General features: G+C 41.6%; 1 protein-coding gene across 2 annotated transcripts in view; it reads left to right on the forward strand.

The window, feature by feature from the left end:
- GRIA3 (glutamate ionotropic receptor AMPA type subunit 3) overlaps positions 1–14,938 on the forward strand; it is a 283,047-nt gene extending 268,109 nt beyond the window's left edge. For both annotated transcript variants that reach the window (XM_047764735.1, XM_047764736.1), the window contains 3 exons: positions 4,517–4,631; positions 7,191–7,438; positions 12,749–14,938. In XM_047764735.1, coding sequence (XP_047620691.1) covers positions 4,517–4,631; positions 7,191–7,436 — 361 coding nt within the window. In that variant the 3' untranslated portion in view covers positions 7,437–7,438; positions 12,749–14,938. The remainder of the gene's footprint in view (positions 1–4,516; positions 4,632–7,190; positions 7,439–12,748) is intronic.
- The last annotated feature ends 826 nt before the right edge of the window (positions 14,939–15,764 follow it).

A 15,764-nucleotide genomic window follows, 5' to 3' on the forward strand; every position in this document is an offset into this window, starting at 1 on the left:
GTGCAATAAATATTTCTGACTTCTAATTCTCTTAGGTACCAGTTAAGGGCCTGCAGTAATTGCTCTGAAACATTCCCCTGGAGACATACTGCTGCACCACAGCTGGAAGGCCCCAGCTGCTAGATATGCCCTTGCTAGGCTGATAGTTATTTGGAGCATGGGGGTCCCTAAAGAGACCATGTTCATTATGAACATCCAAGCCCTAAGAACAAGAACAATGAGGGCTGCTACCCTTTTGTGTGTTCCATTGGAGGATGTACAGTGCAGACAGAGTTGGATGTCTATTAATTTACCTTCTAGCCTGCCCCATATTTTTCCATGCAGGCTTGCACAGATTACTTAATCTATCTGTGCCTCCATATCTTTACTTACAGAGACCACAATTCCACCTTCTAAGAGTGATTATTAAACTTGATCAATAATAATAATAATAATAATTTTAACTGTTATGTGTGAGCCACTTGGCTGAAAAACAAGATGCTAAAAGAGAATTTTCTACTCAAGTATTTATTAACAGAACTCTCCGAAGTGGAGATACAAATATATACGCCACGGTCCCTGCCCTTACACAATCCAGAGGGAGACACAAGACGTGGGCACAAATAAGAAGGCAACATAGATGAAAGAAGGGAGAGAAAATATTGGAGGAGCAAAAACGACGGCATGAGGAAAATGACATTGAAAATGACATTGAAAATGACCCAATGCCATCTAATTCCACTTCCTTTAAAATACCAAATTGTGTGTGTGTGTGTGTGTGTGTGTGTGTGTGTGTTGGGAGGAGGGTGTCAGTACATTTCATTGACTTGAATTGAGTTTGACAAAACATCCAGTAAGGTACAGTAAGAGAAAATTATGTAGATAAAAGCAGTTTTTCTCTGTCATCTTGGGAATTTATTCTACCCCGCAGCAACATACAATTCTAGGAGCTTTGGCCTTTAAAGTACTTTCTTTTCTTGGCAGCTATCCTAACCTTGTTAAGTGGTATTAACTGTGATTTCTGATTACAGCTTTTATGCTCTTTGGCTGTGCCACTGCTTAAAATGTTTGTTTTTCTCCTTCATTTTTATTTAGAAGTTCCCAAATGCACATTGGTTCCCTGCCAGATTTCATAGGCCCTGTGATTTTTTTTTTTCAAATCAAAGACTAAACGTCTAAGGAAATATCATTTGTCAGATTTCTCTCAAGTCCTGGGGCATCAGATGAGGTCTGGATGCTCTAAGGCAGGGTTTCTCAGCCTTGGCGCTGTTGACATTGGGGGCTTTGTTATGAGAACTGTCCTCGGCACATCACAGTGTTTAAAAGCATCCCTGGCCTCTACCCACTAGATGCCTATATCATCACACGCACACCCTGCCTTTATGACAACGAAAAATGACTCCAGACATTGCCCAATGTCACCTGGAGGACAAAATAACCCCCCATTGAGAACCATTGCTCAAAAGTAACCTCCACTATAACTGTGGAGGCCTTGGAAGTGGAGAGCAGTTACCAACCATTCTGTGGGAGTCACTCAACAGCCTAAGGCAGGGAGAGGCCATTTGTCAGAAGTAGGGTGCTAAATTGCTGACAAACCTGGCCTGGGCTTTGGCAAGAGTAGAGGGTGACAGCCTAGAATAGGCCCCAGCAGGGGGAAAAGTCTTCCCCCCTCTAAAACCAGTACTTCTCACACTTTTTTTTTTTGTCCCAGGATCCCTTCACACACTTAAAATTTATGGGGAACCCCAAAAGATTTTGTTCTCATGTATCATGTCTATTAATATGCACCATATCAGAAATTAAAACTGAAGAATTTTTAAGTAGTGTATTCGTTAACTCATTTTTTAAAAAACAAACCCAATGTATGTTCTCATATACAACAGACTTTTGTGAAAAATAACTATTTTTAAAAAATTAGCGAGGAATGGTATTGTCCAATCTTTGCAAATATCTTTAATATCTGTCTTAATGTTAGAGAAGAGGATTCTCATTTCTGCTCCTTCATTCAGTGTGTTGGGATATCACATGTCATGTAGCCTCCAGGAACCCCCACTGTGAATCATGAGAGAATAAGAGTGAGAAGGGCAAAGAATGCCTGGGTATCATCACAAAAATAGTTTTGACCTTGCAGACCCTGTGATGAAAAGGTTTCAGGGATCCCCTAGGGGTCCTCAGACCAGACTTTGAGGACTACTGCCCTAAACTAACACATCACACTTCTATCATCCTAGCTCACCTAAGGGTTGATAATTTTTTTTTTCAAGCCAAGATCTCCGTGGAGAGATTTCTGTTTGGCCCTTAGTGTGACTGCCTTCAATCAGACTTCTCTGTTTCTCAGATCTGGTCAGAGCAGCTATACTGAAGAAGTGGAAATAAATAATTTGAAGAATATGGTAGCTCGAGGGAGGTCAGGGCCCAGTAAGGGCTTAGAGAGTGGCATGAAGACACTGCCGTAAGAAGAGAGGACGAAAAAAATGCTTTGTACTCTTCCCTGTGGTCCTGATGGTATCAGTGACCCATATGCTACTAAGAAGCATCTCCCCTTGCAATTTGAGGCAACTGTCACAGTCCTGAACCTGGGTGCCAATGCCTAGCTTAAGGCACAGCACTGGGGGACAGGTGGTGGTGGTGGTAAAGCAAAAACTCATAGAGGAATAGGAGAGAGCAAGAGGCCAGACCGGTGCAGGGAGGGGAAGAAGAGAAGGGAGTTCCAACACTGATCTCGGGACCATAGACGGCCTGCCTATCCTTTAAAAGTCTAAGACTTAACTTTCCCTGCCAGTAACATCCTAAAGAGGATCCAATTTTTATTCGAGTGTCTCTGTTGCTCTGCATTCCAAGCAACTCTGGCTAGCATTTGAGAAGCCTACACTTCTGAACATTGACTGAAGGAACTTGTTTCAACTATAAAAGAACCTCAATTTCCTAGTGAGATACAAAATGCAGATATTCGGGCTGCCAAGCCTTGCACTAACCAAGAAAATGTCACCTCCCTGACATTAAAGGTTTATAGTTTTTCAAATCCCAAGTGCTCTGAAATTGCCTATTATTTTTAAATGATGACACCTTTCTCAGAATATCTCAAGATGAGATGGTCCTTCTGCTGAAAATAGGCTTTGGGGACACGGTCGGATAGAGGCCAGATCTCTATAACTATAGAAAGTCTTGTCCATGACTCCATATGTTGGTGGGTCCAAGTTACCCAAAATAAGCTAAGAAATTCTCTGGAATGTTCCTAGTTCCATAAATGTATCTGTTTTCCTCCTTGTAAATTGGTGACATTGAGAAAAACATGCACCAGTATCGGCAATATTGTTCATGTGGCTCTGAACACACAGTAGTTCATTGCCTCATAATAGAAATATGCCACCCTCTCTATATAATGCATTTTCAATTTAAAGTTATTAGAGATACTTCATTTAAGATTCATTAGCTCTAGAAGGGAGACAGAGCAAAGGTTATTATTCCCGTTTTACTGCTGAGGAAATTCCTAAAAGAGAAAACCATTATCCTTGAACTAGTAGGGTTTCCTGCATTTGCCCAATGGCTCTGAATGCAGTCCTTATACTTTAAGAGGTGGAGGATGGCGGAGCATTGGTCTGGCCTCCTGGGACCATGTTGGCCTCTCAGTTGAGGAAGTCTCATCTTACTAGAATGGCTTATCTAAACTTCCTCTACAGCGCTACCCTCAGCGGCAGATTCAGATTGACATTTTACTTCATGCCACATGAATAATCCTTTTCAACAGTCTGGTTCACCTTCTGGTGATCCGTGTTGCCCACAGACATATGACCATATCAGAGAGACAGCTGATCAATAACTCAAAAACAGTCCATAGACCAGTTCGCTCACTGTTGAAAGTACTCTTAGCCAAAACTCACAGGTCCACGTTATACCATTAATACTGAGACCGGTATGTGCCTAAGAATTCAGTTTGTGGAGTGAAGACACGTACATAGTACAGTTCTTCTGGAGATCGTGTTCAGCTGGGCAACAGATTTGTGTAATAAAGGACAGCTAATCAGAAGTCATGTTATTCACATAGAACATACTTTCTATTCTGTTCAGCTTCATCCTTGTGCATCCACATGTGGAAATGCTTCCCCTTCTGGCCCCGTTCCCTCCCCCACTCCTCCATAAAACTTGCTTTCTGTCTGGAAGTACAACAAGACACCCAGTTAGATCAAACCTGACACCCTTCAGTCACAAAGCGACTGCAAGCTGCCGCCGACGATTGTCACTTGAGGGGAGACCCTCCTCACCACACACAGCCTAGCTGAGGAGTGCCTTTTTTCTATCCTCATTATTTAACAGTGTGTGCCGATTACTCAAAGCGATATGGGCAGGCCCTGGTAAATATAGCGTTGCTGTAGTGTTAATTTTTATAAGGTAATGCTCAGGTTGCCTGCAGTGTCTAAAATTACTCTGTGGCCAGGGCCCCCTGCTTTATCGCTTTCTATAGTTTTAAAGTAGTTTGAAGCTTGAATAACATAAAATAACATAATATAATGTTATTTATGTTATTTCCCACGTGAAGAACGCCTGTAAACCTTGCAGTATTGAAACTCAGTGAACAAGGCATCTTAGACAAGCTGAAAAACAAATGGTGGTACGATAAGGGGGAATGTGGAGCCAAGGACTCCGGGAGTAAGGTCAGTCGCTGAAGGTCTTTTTGTACTGATTAGCAATCACATTTTGAACCACTGTTTATTTTCTACCCTAAAACGGCTTTCCTTCCCAACACACACTCCCTGGCACAGTGGGACCCCTTTATAACAGCAGCGCTTAAAGGACTAAGGCAAACCCCAGCCTCCGAGGCCTGCCGGGTAACACCAATCATCAACTCCGCAGAGCTACCATTACATTTAGGGAACTCAATCTGGCCCAGCACGGTCCCAAAGCCATGCGACCATGAGCTGTGTTATAAGGGGGTTTTACTGTATTTCACATTGCGAAAGTTCAAAGCAAAAATAGAACCACCACCACCCCCCCCCAAAACGATGCAGTTGTGACAGTACTTTCTCTGAACCTCTTACACTGTCAGAGACTCTGTAGCTGTAAATGCCTTTGGTTATTAACACAGTATGTCCATCCCACCTGAAAACAGTCAAAGAAATAAATAACAAAGATTGGTCTCTGTAAGCGGAATGATTAGCCTCCTCTCAGCTGCTGTCATATTGAGTTCAGCATCTATTTGGATCTTGAATCTCATTAAGTCTGTCACACTTCTCTCTTCCAAAGGTGTCATTTGAATTTCTGTACGTAATACTTTTAAAATTCAGTCGCATGCTCCTTAAGAGTATACATTGTCAGGATAACATCACATTGATAAGCATGAAACACTCTTCCCCGCCTCCTTCCTGCCCCCCGTTGCTCCCCTAAGAAAGTTCTTTTTTTAGTTTCAATTTTTGCCTTTCCTTTTTTTGAACTAATATTGTGGTATCAGTTAATTCATTTCATGAAATGCCACTCATTTTCCTTGTGCAGCGAACCATTTTGCTGCTGGTTTTCTACCTCCCACAACAGGGATTTCTGCGAAACTTAAATACATGTTACCGTTTACACGGGTTATGTAAAGGACATTTTTTTCCCCATCAAAAACCACATATACATATAAAAATCTAACAGAAGAGCTTGAGTTACCAGAAACTGGTCCATTTCCTAATGGACTGTGGAACCTCCTTGCTGATAGCTTCGCCAGCCTTCCTAAGGAGGTGATTCACTGTTTCATGAGCGACAGAAATTCTTACCACTTGTCTAGCTGACATTCATCCTAAAAGAGTAACTATTTACAAGGTTGTTTTGGACGTGAAGCATGGCCATACCCCCCTTCCCGATGATGCAATTCAATTCCAATTGGCCTTTGTATTAAGGTAAAAATTAAATACAGGACTGGCTCCTATGAAAATAGAATCAGGACATGGCCATACCATCTTTACATTTAATTCTTTAAGTTATACCAGGTCTTGCTGGGTGTCAGCCATGGCCATCATCTGTTCGCTGTGCTATCATTTGAACAAGATATTCAGTTCACTGGCTTAACAGTTTGGATATTTCATTCAATTGTATTCAGCAGCAAAATGGTTACATTCCCTCTAAAAAGACTACAAAATGCTATTTTATTTTATTTTTTCAAAGAAAGGCTCCTGGCCCTTGGTGTGTCCTACCTCAAGGTAGGGCTCAAGGCACCAACTTTTTTCCTTCCATTGTTCAACAGTTCATACAGGCAGACAGCATAGTCAGATTTGCACTGTTTGACCTGAAAGTCACTGACCGTCTTCCTCGATTTTCCCCCCATTTTAAATAGAAAGTGGATAAGTGTAGGGTTTTTTTTTTCCCCCGTAATTATTCTCTACATTCCCTGGAGTAAAAGCTAAAAATGAGCTGGATTTTTTTTTTTTAATCATCAGCCTCCTGGAAAAAGCTTTCTGATTTGTATGGAGCCAATGCAGGACCCAGTGCGTCCTCCCGATAGTTTCCTTAAACTCTCAGGAAGAGGGGACAGAGCCAATTCTTTGTGCTGTGCCCTTGTTCCTGCAGCACAAAGACTTGCCGCCCTGAGGATGAGAACTTAGCAACCAGTCCCCAAAGGGAGCAATTTCTCAGCCACTGGGTGAAAGGGAAGAGTGAATCCTTTTTTAACAAACCCTTGAGAAGTAACTCCCCAGATAGGAATATCAGGAACCTCTAACATTCTCACCTAGTATCTTAAAGACTAGTTGTGGACAAGTTTGTCACAGGGAGAACAAGGGAGAAAGGGGTGTTGCGGGGCAGAGAGGGGCAAGAGTGCTTCAAGTTCCCAAATGCCAAGAGTGTTACATTTACAGAGATATGTCACAGCTCAACTCTGGCAAATGGTGTTTATCAAAGCCGGCAGAGGAACAAATTGTGCTTGTGTTTACACTTTTGCTTCCATGGCCAAGGGCTGTTGTATTTAGTTATTGACACCATTTCGAGGTACCAAAGGATTTAAGGAGTCTAAAATAAAAGAACATTTAGGTGAGGATCACAACTGTCAACAGAAGCACAATCTACCATCTTGCTAGCCATTGTCAAACATCAGCCAGTTACCAGAGTTGAGTCATAACACTTACATCAATGTTTAGTTATTTTTTTACAACTTAGGACTATCTTATATTGTTGTAATGTATTATAATGTCCTATTGTCTTTGTTTTCCCCAAGAACTAATCGCATTGTTCATTTTTCTTAGGACAAGACCAGCGCTCTGAGCCTGAGCAATGTGGCAGGCGTTTTCTATATACTTGTCGGAGGTCTGGGGCTGGCCATGATGGTGGCTTTGATAGAGTTCTGTTACAAATCACGGGCAGAGTCCAAACGCATGAAACTCACAAAGAACACCCAAAACTTTAAGCCTGCTCCTGCCACCAACACTCAAAATTACGCTACATACAGAGAAGGCTACAACGTGTATGGAACAGAGAGTGTTAAGATCTAGGGGTACGGTTAAGGTCTAGTAAACTAATCAGCTTATGTTACTGTATGTTAATCTCTTTTTCTCTTTGTTTTCCAGTTTGGTTTATTGTTTCAATTGTCTATTCTTTGCAACCATTTGAAAACAATAGTTGTGTTTTCTTGTCAAACAATGATGCTTTTCTAATAGCATAGCTGTAATGAAATTATGGTCTGTGACCCAAGAGAAAAAAAAATTTCTCTAGAGCAGCACTGTTCAATGGGAAAACTTGCAAGCCATGCATATAAACCATACATGTAATTTTAAGTGCTCTTGTAGCCACATTTTCAAAAGTAACACAAGTGAAATTAATTTAATGATATATTGTATTTAACCCAGAATATGCAAAATATTATCATTTAAACATGTCATCAATATAAAAATAAATCAGAAAATTTTACTTTTATTCTTCATACCAAGTCTTAGATATCAGGGTTGTGTTTTATACTTATGTCCCATCTCAACCCATACCAGCCACATATCAAGTGTTCAGTAGTCACACGTGACTGTTGTTTACCATGTTGGACAGGACAGCTCTAGAGAAAGCAGCTCTCTGGAATTTTTATTAAAAAGAGGAATGGAAGTGGGGTGAATGTAGTGTTTCCATAGGGGAGTGGTCGTTCTCTTAAGTGTAAGCCTGAGACAATATCTTTAATCCTCGAGTTCCTTTGTTGTCCCTTTCTTGGAACTGATGTTCAGGTAAGTGTCTCCCAAAGGACAGTCTAAGTTCCCTGCTGCTGACTGTCCCCGAATCCATACTTAAATAGACATGACTAATGCCACGTTGACTCTGGCTACTATAGCCAAAACTCACCAATAATTTAGACACGTTCAAAGGCAAGCTTAAATTAGGACAATGTCGCCATTCTGGAAGTGTTTAAGAGAATATAGTTTTGTTACTTTCAAGTGCATCTCTCATCGCTAACACACCTATCTGAAGTGGAACAGAACAATTAGCAACTTTGTGGCCCTTATTTTAGGTGGGAGATTTTTGACCTCATGAGTCAAAGTCAATGTGCTTGAATTTCTACACATGTAATTGTTTTTTGACCTCCTTATATTTCATGGTGTGGATCTAAATTCATCCAATTTTTAAATAATATTTAATCCAAATAAATCATTCGTCCTTACCATGGAAGGCATTATTTTGTTTGATGAAATTGCTAGTTGTTCTTTCCTGCTGCAGACTTCAGCTTTTTGCCACAACATACTCAGTACACTGACTAACCCACTAACAAAGCGTTCCCACTGTGTTGCTGAATGTACGATACATGGATTCATCTGTAATTAGCATTGTTTGCATGCATTTAATGTTCCAGTGTGCTGAAAATATTTTACTCCTGAGTAGGTTGTATAGGCCCATTACAATTTGGGGCATGTTATTTGCTTTCTCATAGGATAGTACATGGGTGATTTCAGCCTAGCGTAATTATCCCAAATCCTGAGATGCTAGCATCCAAAGAAATAATTACACCTTAAATCTGCATATCAGTTTTCCAATCGCTTTCATATCTACTGCCTCATTTGAGGTAATGGGTCAGGAAATATTTTCTCTTTCAGGTAACTAAGCTCCAGCCTCATCAAATGACTCGCTCAAGGCAACACAACTAGGTAGTGACAGTTCAGGGACTAGAGGCCAGCTCTTCTTCGTCCCATTTTTTTTTTTTCTTTTCTTCTTTTTTTTGTCTTTTTGCCTTTTCTAGGGCCACTCCTGCGGCATATGGAGGTTCCTAGGCTAGGGGTCTAATCGGACCCCTATAGCCTATACCAGAGCCACAGCAATGCGGGATCTGAGCCGCGTCTGCGACCTACACCACAGCTCACGGCAACACCAGATCCTTAACCCACTGAGCAAGGCTAGGGATCGAACCTGCAACCTCATGGTTCCTAGTCAGATTCGTTAACCACTGTGCCACGATGGGAACTCCAACCAGGAATCCTAACCGCTAGACCATGTGGGAGACAGCCCGTTTTCTTTACTAACCCTGCCACCTCTAATCACACATGGTCTGGTGGTCTCCAGAAACCTTGAGGCCCCAAAGTGATCCCGTTAAATGGAGAGCAGAAACCATGTCTCACATGTTTACGAATATGTCTTGAAGGACTTCACCAAGCCTCCATTTGCCCTCCTTCTTATGCACTTGACATGAGGGTATATATTGAATCACTCCTACATTCCCCAAAAGGAATCTTTCTAAAACACAAGGGCAGAAGGGCTTAGGGTCACACAGCCTCCAGACCCTCTTTATTATCAGCCATTCCATGTGAGGATCTATGTCCCTGCTCCTCACCTCCTATAGCCTCAGTCTCTTACTAAAATCCCAGAGCTGTGATTCTCAGATGGCACCATGCATGTGAATCACCTGGGGGGCTGACAAAAACACAGCCCCTACCTCAGCCTGGGGTTCTACATTTCTCACAAGCTCACAGGGCATGTTGATGTTGCTGGCCCAGGGAATAAGATTCTGTAGAAAATTACCTCAGAGCATGTAACTTGAGGAAAGGAAGGAAGCAGGGAGGGAGTGGGCGGAGGAGAGTGACAAAAAGAAAGAGACAAAGGAGAAGTGGGAGGGGAGAGAGAGCAAGAGAGAAAGGGGAAAAGAAAAAAGAAAAAACTGGGGTCAGCAAACATTGGGCAGGATGTTACAGTCCTGAAGTGGAGGCCCAGAACAGTAAACCTGGGGGAAGAACCTCAGAAATGAACTTGCCACAACTTCGGACACCCTGGCTTTCCTGTAGTCATTTTGGTTGATCCATTTCATGAGGCAAAAATTCAGTCTAATTGAGGCAAAAATCACATTTGAATAGACATTGATGCCAACGTGGTTCCAGCCCAGTTAGCTAGCACCTTGGCAGTCATCCCTAGGTTGAGAAGAAAACCTGGGGAAAGCCTCTGCAAACAAATCTGTCCTCCAAGTCTGTGTGAAGTCCCCAGACAGGAAGGAAGAGCCTCAGAAGATGCCAGAAAAAAACCTGACATGTGTCAGTCAGACATAAAAGCAGGCGGAGCGGGGAAAAAGTGATTTCTCTGCCCTCCTCAGCCAGTTTGGTGACGTATCGTTAGAGGAATCTTGGGTACGTGAAGGATGAGCTCTTCATCCATTCATCTTTTATTTCCCAAGAAGTTCTGGATATCTCCTAGTGACTTCTAATTTGTTACCCAGTTATTAGGCTTCCAGTTCCCTGAGTTGGCCTAGATCTGTCAGGGTCTATTCAGGGGCACAGCGATGGAGAGGCACCCTGAGATTTTACTTTTATTGCTAATTATCAGAGCCAGCCTTGGGAGTTTCTGGTACCAGTAATTCTTCAGGAAGAATGACCCAAGGGCAAATCAGCCGCAAAACTATGATCCAAGTGGAATCTGGCTAATAAAAAAAGCATCCTTTAAAAAGAAACCAGTCATTGCTAATTTGCTAGGGGTGACAGTGGAGTTGGGCCCCTTGTGGGAGTGCACCTCAGGTCCACCACCCACTTGGGAGCAGATAACCTCTTAACCACCCCCTGCCTGTCTGAGTTTACTGATAAACCACCACAAGTGTGGTCCCAGCACGCCTGGGCAGGGGACCCACTATCAAGAGTTCCAGCTTCACTACACCCTAGGGTTGACTGGGCTAATTGTTCTAAGAAATTCTTTCCGATTTCTTCATTGCTAGTCACAATTACTTCTGGCTTCTTTGGTTTCTTTGGCGTTTTAGAAATCTTTCTCATTTTTAAGACCTCAAAATGCATGAAATTAAGGAAAAATCTTCCTTCTTCCCTCTAAAACAGTTCTGGTTAGACTTCCTAGAAAATATTACCTTTGTTCAGGCCACCCATTTCAAAGGAATCAATTTTCCTTCTGCAGCCATAGATATTCTTGTTGGGAAAGTGTCCCTGCTTTTAAGAGCTCATTTTACATTAAGTAGAAAACAGTCTAGATAATAGGTACCGATGTTCTTTGTCCCCAGGAGACTTATACTTCAGTGATAATACTTTATCTATACCCCCCCCATTTAAAAGCAGGAAACGGACACATTGAGAGATTAGGTGGTTTTCCCAAAGTTATGCAGCTAGGTAGTGACATTCCTATGGCCAATGGGGAAGGAAGAGGGGACTTTGATCTTTCTTCCATAGATATAAAATTTCTCCAAACTTCTGACATAGATATGACCATGGACCATAGGGATCCCAAGGAAGAGGTTTATCCACTTCCACGTTAGTCTTATTCTGCTCTCTTTGGGGCTTTTGGCCTTCAGATGTATCATTGACATTAATATTACAAATACTTTTATAATACTTTTATTCCAGGGCCAGTGGTATCTAGTGATCATATCATTCCATTGGGACCAAAAAAAAAAAAAAAACAAACAAACAAAAAACAAAAAAACAGTGTTAGCTCAGGAGAAAAGGAAAGGTCCCATTAGCCTAGAGGGAAAGGATGGAGAGGAAGGATGTGAACTTGAAGAGGCGGCAGGAAATTGGCCTTAAGGTTTCAGAGTCAGGGGCCAATGAACCCGTTGCACTAGTTAAGGCCTCCAAAAGGAGGGCAGCATCAGCATGTCAATCAGACCCAGAATGTCAGGACAAAGACTCCATGGATCCCTTCATGAGTATCACTGTTCTGGCCTCTACTTGGAATGTGCTATCTCTTTAAAGTTCATGTGCTATTTTCAGACATCACTAAGGTTGTAGATATCAAGAGAAACAAGCTGTCACCTTTCTGGCAATGAGCAGCACATTTTCCTCTCACAGTCAAATGGATTTCAATGGATCAAGCCCTGGCACACACTTTACACTCTGTCCTAAGTAAACAGGTTCTGCAATCAGTGGTAGAGTCATCTTGAGTATCTATATTGAAATGCCACTAAGGCTTTCTAGTATACCTACTTACTAAGCGATTAACATTTTGAGTTAGACTTCATGCAAGGCCCATGTATTCCTTAGCACAATGCATAGTAAAAAAAACAAATTTAATTTTACCTACTGCAAAGCATTTGCTTCAAGTGAAAGCATTTTTTAAAATGTATTCTTTATTAGGGTATAGCTGATTTACAGTGTTGAATCAATTTCTGTTCAGCATAGTGACCCAGTCATACATATATACATAGACACCTTTTTCTCATATTATCTTCCATTATGGTCAAGTGAAAGCATTTAAACCAACCTGTTGCCTAAAGCCAGTCAAACCAGGTGCAGCCTTAGAGATGCCAGTTTGAGAAAATAGCCTTGCTTCTTGTCCAAGATATACTGAGCCATGATAGACTTCAATTCCCAAAAGGAAATCCATCCAAATTTAAATTTCCCCCTTGCCTTTGCAGATCCCTTCCCACTGGAGGCACGTGATGCGAGGAATCACCGAAAACGTGGCTGCTTCAAGGATCCTGAGCCAGATTTCACTCTCCTTGGTGTCGGGCATGACACGAATATTGCTGATGGTGCAATGACCTTTCAATAGGAAAAACTGATTTTTTTTTCCTTCAGTGCCTTATGGAATACTCTGAGACTCGCGACAATGCAAAGCATCATTGAAATCTTTTTGCTTCGCTTGAAAAGAAATTAAAATAAAACCAACAAAAAAATGGACGTGCAAGATTCCAGTATGCGAAAACAAATCTTATTTTGAAAAAAAGTCAATTCAACAAAAGCCATTCTTTGATACCACTGCACAGTACACAAACACCATGTTCTTGAATACACACACACACAAATTCAAAATTCCAATTCAGCAAACAGGCCCATCTTAGCTAAAATAATTCATTCCTCCTGATTTATGGAAAAAAAAAATCTGACTCCCTCTGTCTGGGAGGACAGACTGGCATTTCTTCTAGGATCTGTTGACCAGATGTTTTTGGTATTTCCTGTTGGCGGTGATGTTCTGTGCACCTGTTTCCTTTCAATCTTGCTGACATGTGTATATCTTTAGAATGTAAATGCAACACTTAGGAAAATTCAAACACTTTTGGAAAAGGGACTAAACGGTGACTTCTGTGTTTTGAAATGGTTTTGTGAAAATGCTTTGCTACCTTCCCACTCGGTAAAGGGATTAACAGAGCTTTCGAAATTGACTTGTGTGTAGCAGGGGATGGGGCACTATTAGGCATACCTCTCGGTGCTTTCCTCAAAACGGATTCCGGGATTTTCTAAGAAGCTTGGAATTTCAGCTCACAGATCTGTTTTTCTTGCTTCAGTGTGCATTTTAGGTCCGGATAGCTGAGTAGTTAGCCTTGAGGTGAGGGAAATTCTGCCTACACTCCCAAATGTGTTTAGAATATCTTTTCTCAGAAACAACACTGTGTTTAGCTCTGCTTTCTCTGCTAAGTATGCCTTTCAAGTGTACACCACGGAGACAGGACCACGTTGCAAGGCAGGCCAGTGGGTTCAGACCCCAGTTCTCAATCTGACTTTTACTCTTGCTAGGTTTGTCTTACCAGCCGTTGCCTGTTATTGCCCGTGGCTCTCCGTCAGACTGCATGTGTCCTTTTCTAGTTTACCAAGACTAAGATGCATTCCCAAACCTACTGCTAAACCAAGGGCCTCAGCAGCAATCCCAGGTCCTTGCTTGGAGCCGTCACTCTACTGACTCCGAAGATCGCTCCACTGCTCCACGGGCTATCAAGTAACTAACTGCGTACCTGCCGTTGGCATCATCAGAACAGTCAGAGGAACTAGTCTCCGCTCACTAATTACCTCCTATATAACGACGTATGCTTTCTGTAGTTCAGTATCTTGCTCTCATCAGTGATGTGCATTGGGAAGTTTTCCAGACTGTAAAAAACTAGGAGCCTGAGTTCATTTCCCAAGTGTGACCCTTAGATGCTTTAGTTGACTTGCTGCACATGTGCTCTTGTCTTCAGAAAAGGAAAAGAAGTCTCGTTTCCAACGAAACGTGTCCAGAAAAGTGTAATATAAACTTTCATTCCAAAAATTGTCATAAGCGAATTACTCACCTGTCAAATTTTAAATGGTATTGAAAAAAAAACAAAAAAAGAAAGCTGTCGTGTTTTTGTTTTGTTTTCATGAAACTGTGACTTTCAACTTCTGAATGCTATAATGTCCCAGCACGGGAAGCTGATGCTCTATGAAGTTGTAGAAAACAAACCAACCTACATACAAACTTCTCATAGGCACTATATAAAGAGAAGTGGATGTTTATTGACTCAAATCAGTTTTTCAGAGAGGAAACTTCACTGGGAATGAAGAGGCGGGTAAATTGGTTTGTTATTTTTTTTAAAAACTTGCATGTTTAAAAAAAAAAACATTGATTGCTTCAAATTTCTGCTACTAACTTCAAGCTACGGGAGTTTGGCGGTAGTCACTTGAAGATTTTTTCTCCAATTGTTTTCTTTTTGTTGTTAAAGCTGTACTTCAATGAACAGAAACATTACCAAGCAAACTAATGGCCGTAAACACGTAAATTGCATGTGTGGGCATAAATTACAGAGCCTCATTGCCATGAGGTATTGTACAAAGTTTTAATACATTTTGTAAATAAAACTGTAAAGAAAGAATTCTGTTCCTGGGCTTTGACTGCTTAAACTTTACGTGGATGCAGGTGCCAAGAAGTTATTATTCACCAATTTTCTTCCCATCAGAAGATTTGCCAATGACGTACAGTCACCCACATGGTAACCATCACAAAAGATTATGCCTCTCCCCATCCCAAGTGCAAGTGCAGTCAAGTTCAGACCTGTAACTTAAAGGGAACTGTATCACCGAGACCCTAGATTAAGTTGGTCAGGAGCACCACCAGTGAGATGGTACCAACAAACAGCAAGAAGCAGGACTTCAGTTAATATGGGAAGGAGGAAAATTTGACTTCAGGGCCGTCTTTCCTATTCATCATCGCTTCCCCCCTTTGGGATCCTCTCCTCAGACACCTGCCTTCCACTCACTCTGATCTCCCATCCTCCCATCACCAGATCTGACCGCCCCAAGAAATGCCCAAACTCAAGACTAATGATCTTTGAAAACACTCCCAATTACTTTCCCATGTCATCACAGAGTATGTGCCCTAGTACTCTGAGTTAATTGGCTTCATTTTGTGCTGCTGCTTTAATGAGTGATAACAGCAATGTCCCAGTGGAAAAATCTCCATTCCACCAAGGGCCACTGATCTAGAGAGCGGGGGAGAAATAATGAATTTAGGACTACACTGATCTTAGAAGGTTTCTGAGAGAGAAACAAAAGGCTAGTGACCTAGTCTGAATTGTATGTACTGAACATGGAATGTAATTTTATCCAATAAATACCATGTTTAAATTCAGACCAATTTTTTATGATGATCAAAGAAAACAGGAGGCAATGATAGGAGAACGGGAAAGGGGATAATTTACA

This window comes from Phacochoerus africanus, chromosome X (genome assembly GCF_016906955.1).
Source record: "Phacochoerus africanus isolate WHEZ1 chromosome X, ROS_Pafr_v1, whole genome shotgun sequence".
In the NCBI taxonomy this organism is placed as follows: Eukaryota; Metazoa; Chordata; class Mammalia; order Artiodactyla; family Suidae; genus Phacochoerus; species Phacochoerus africanus.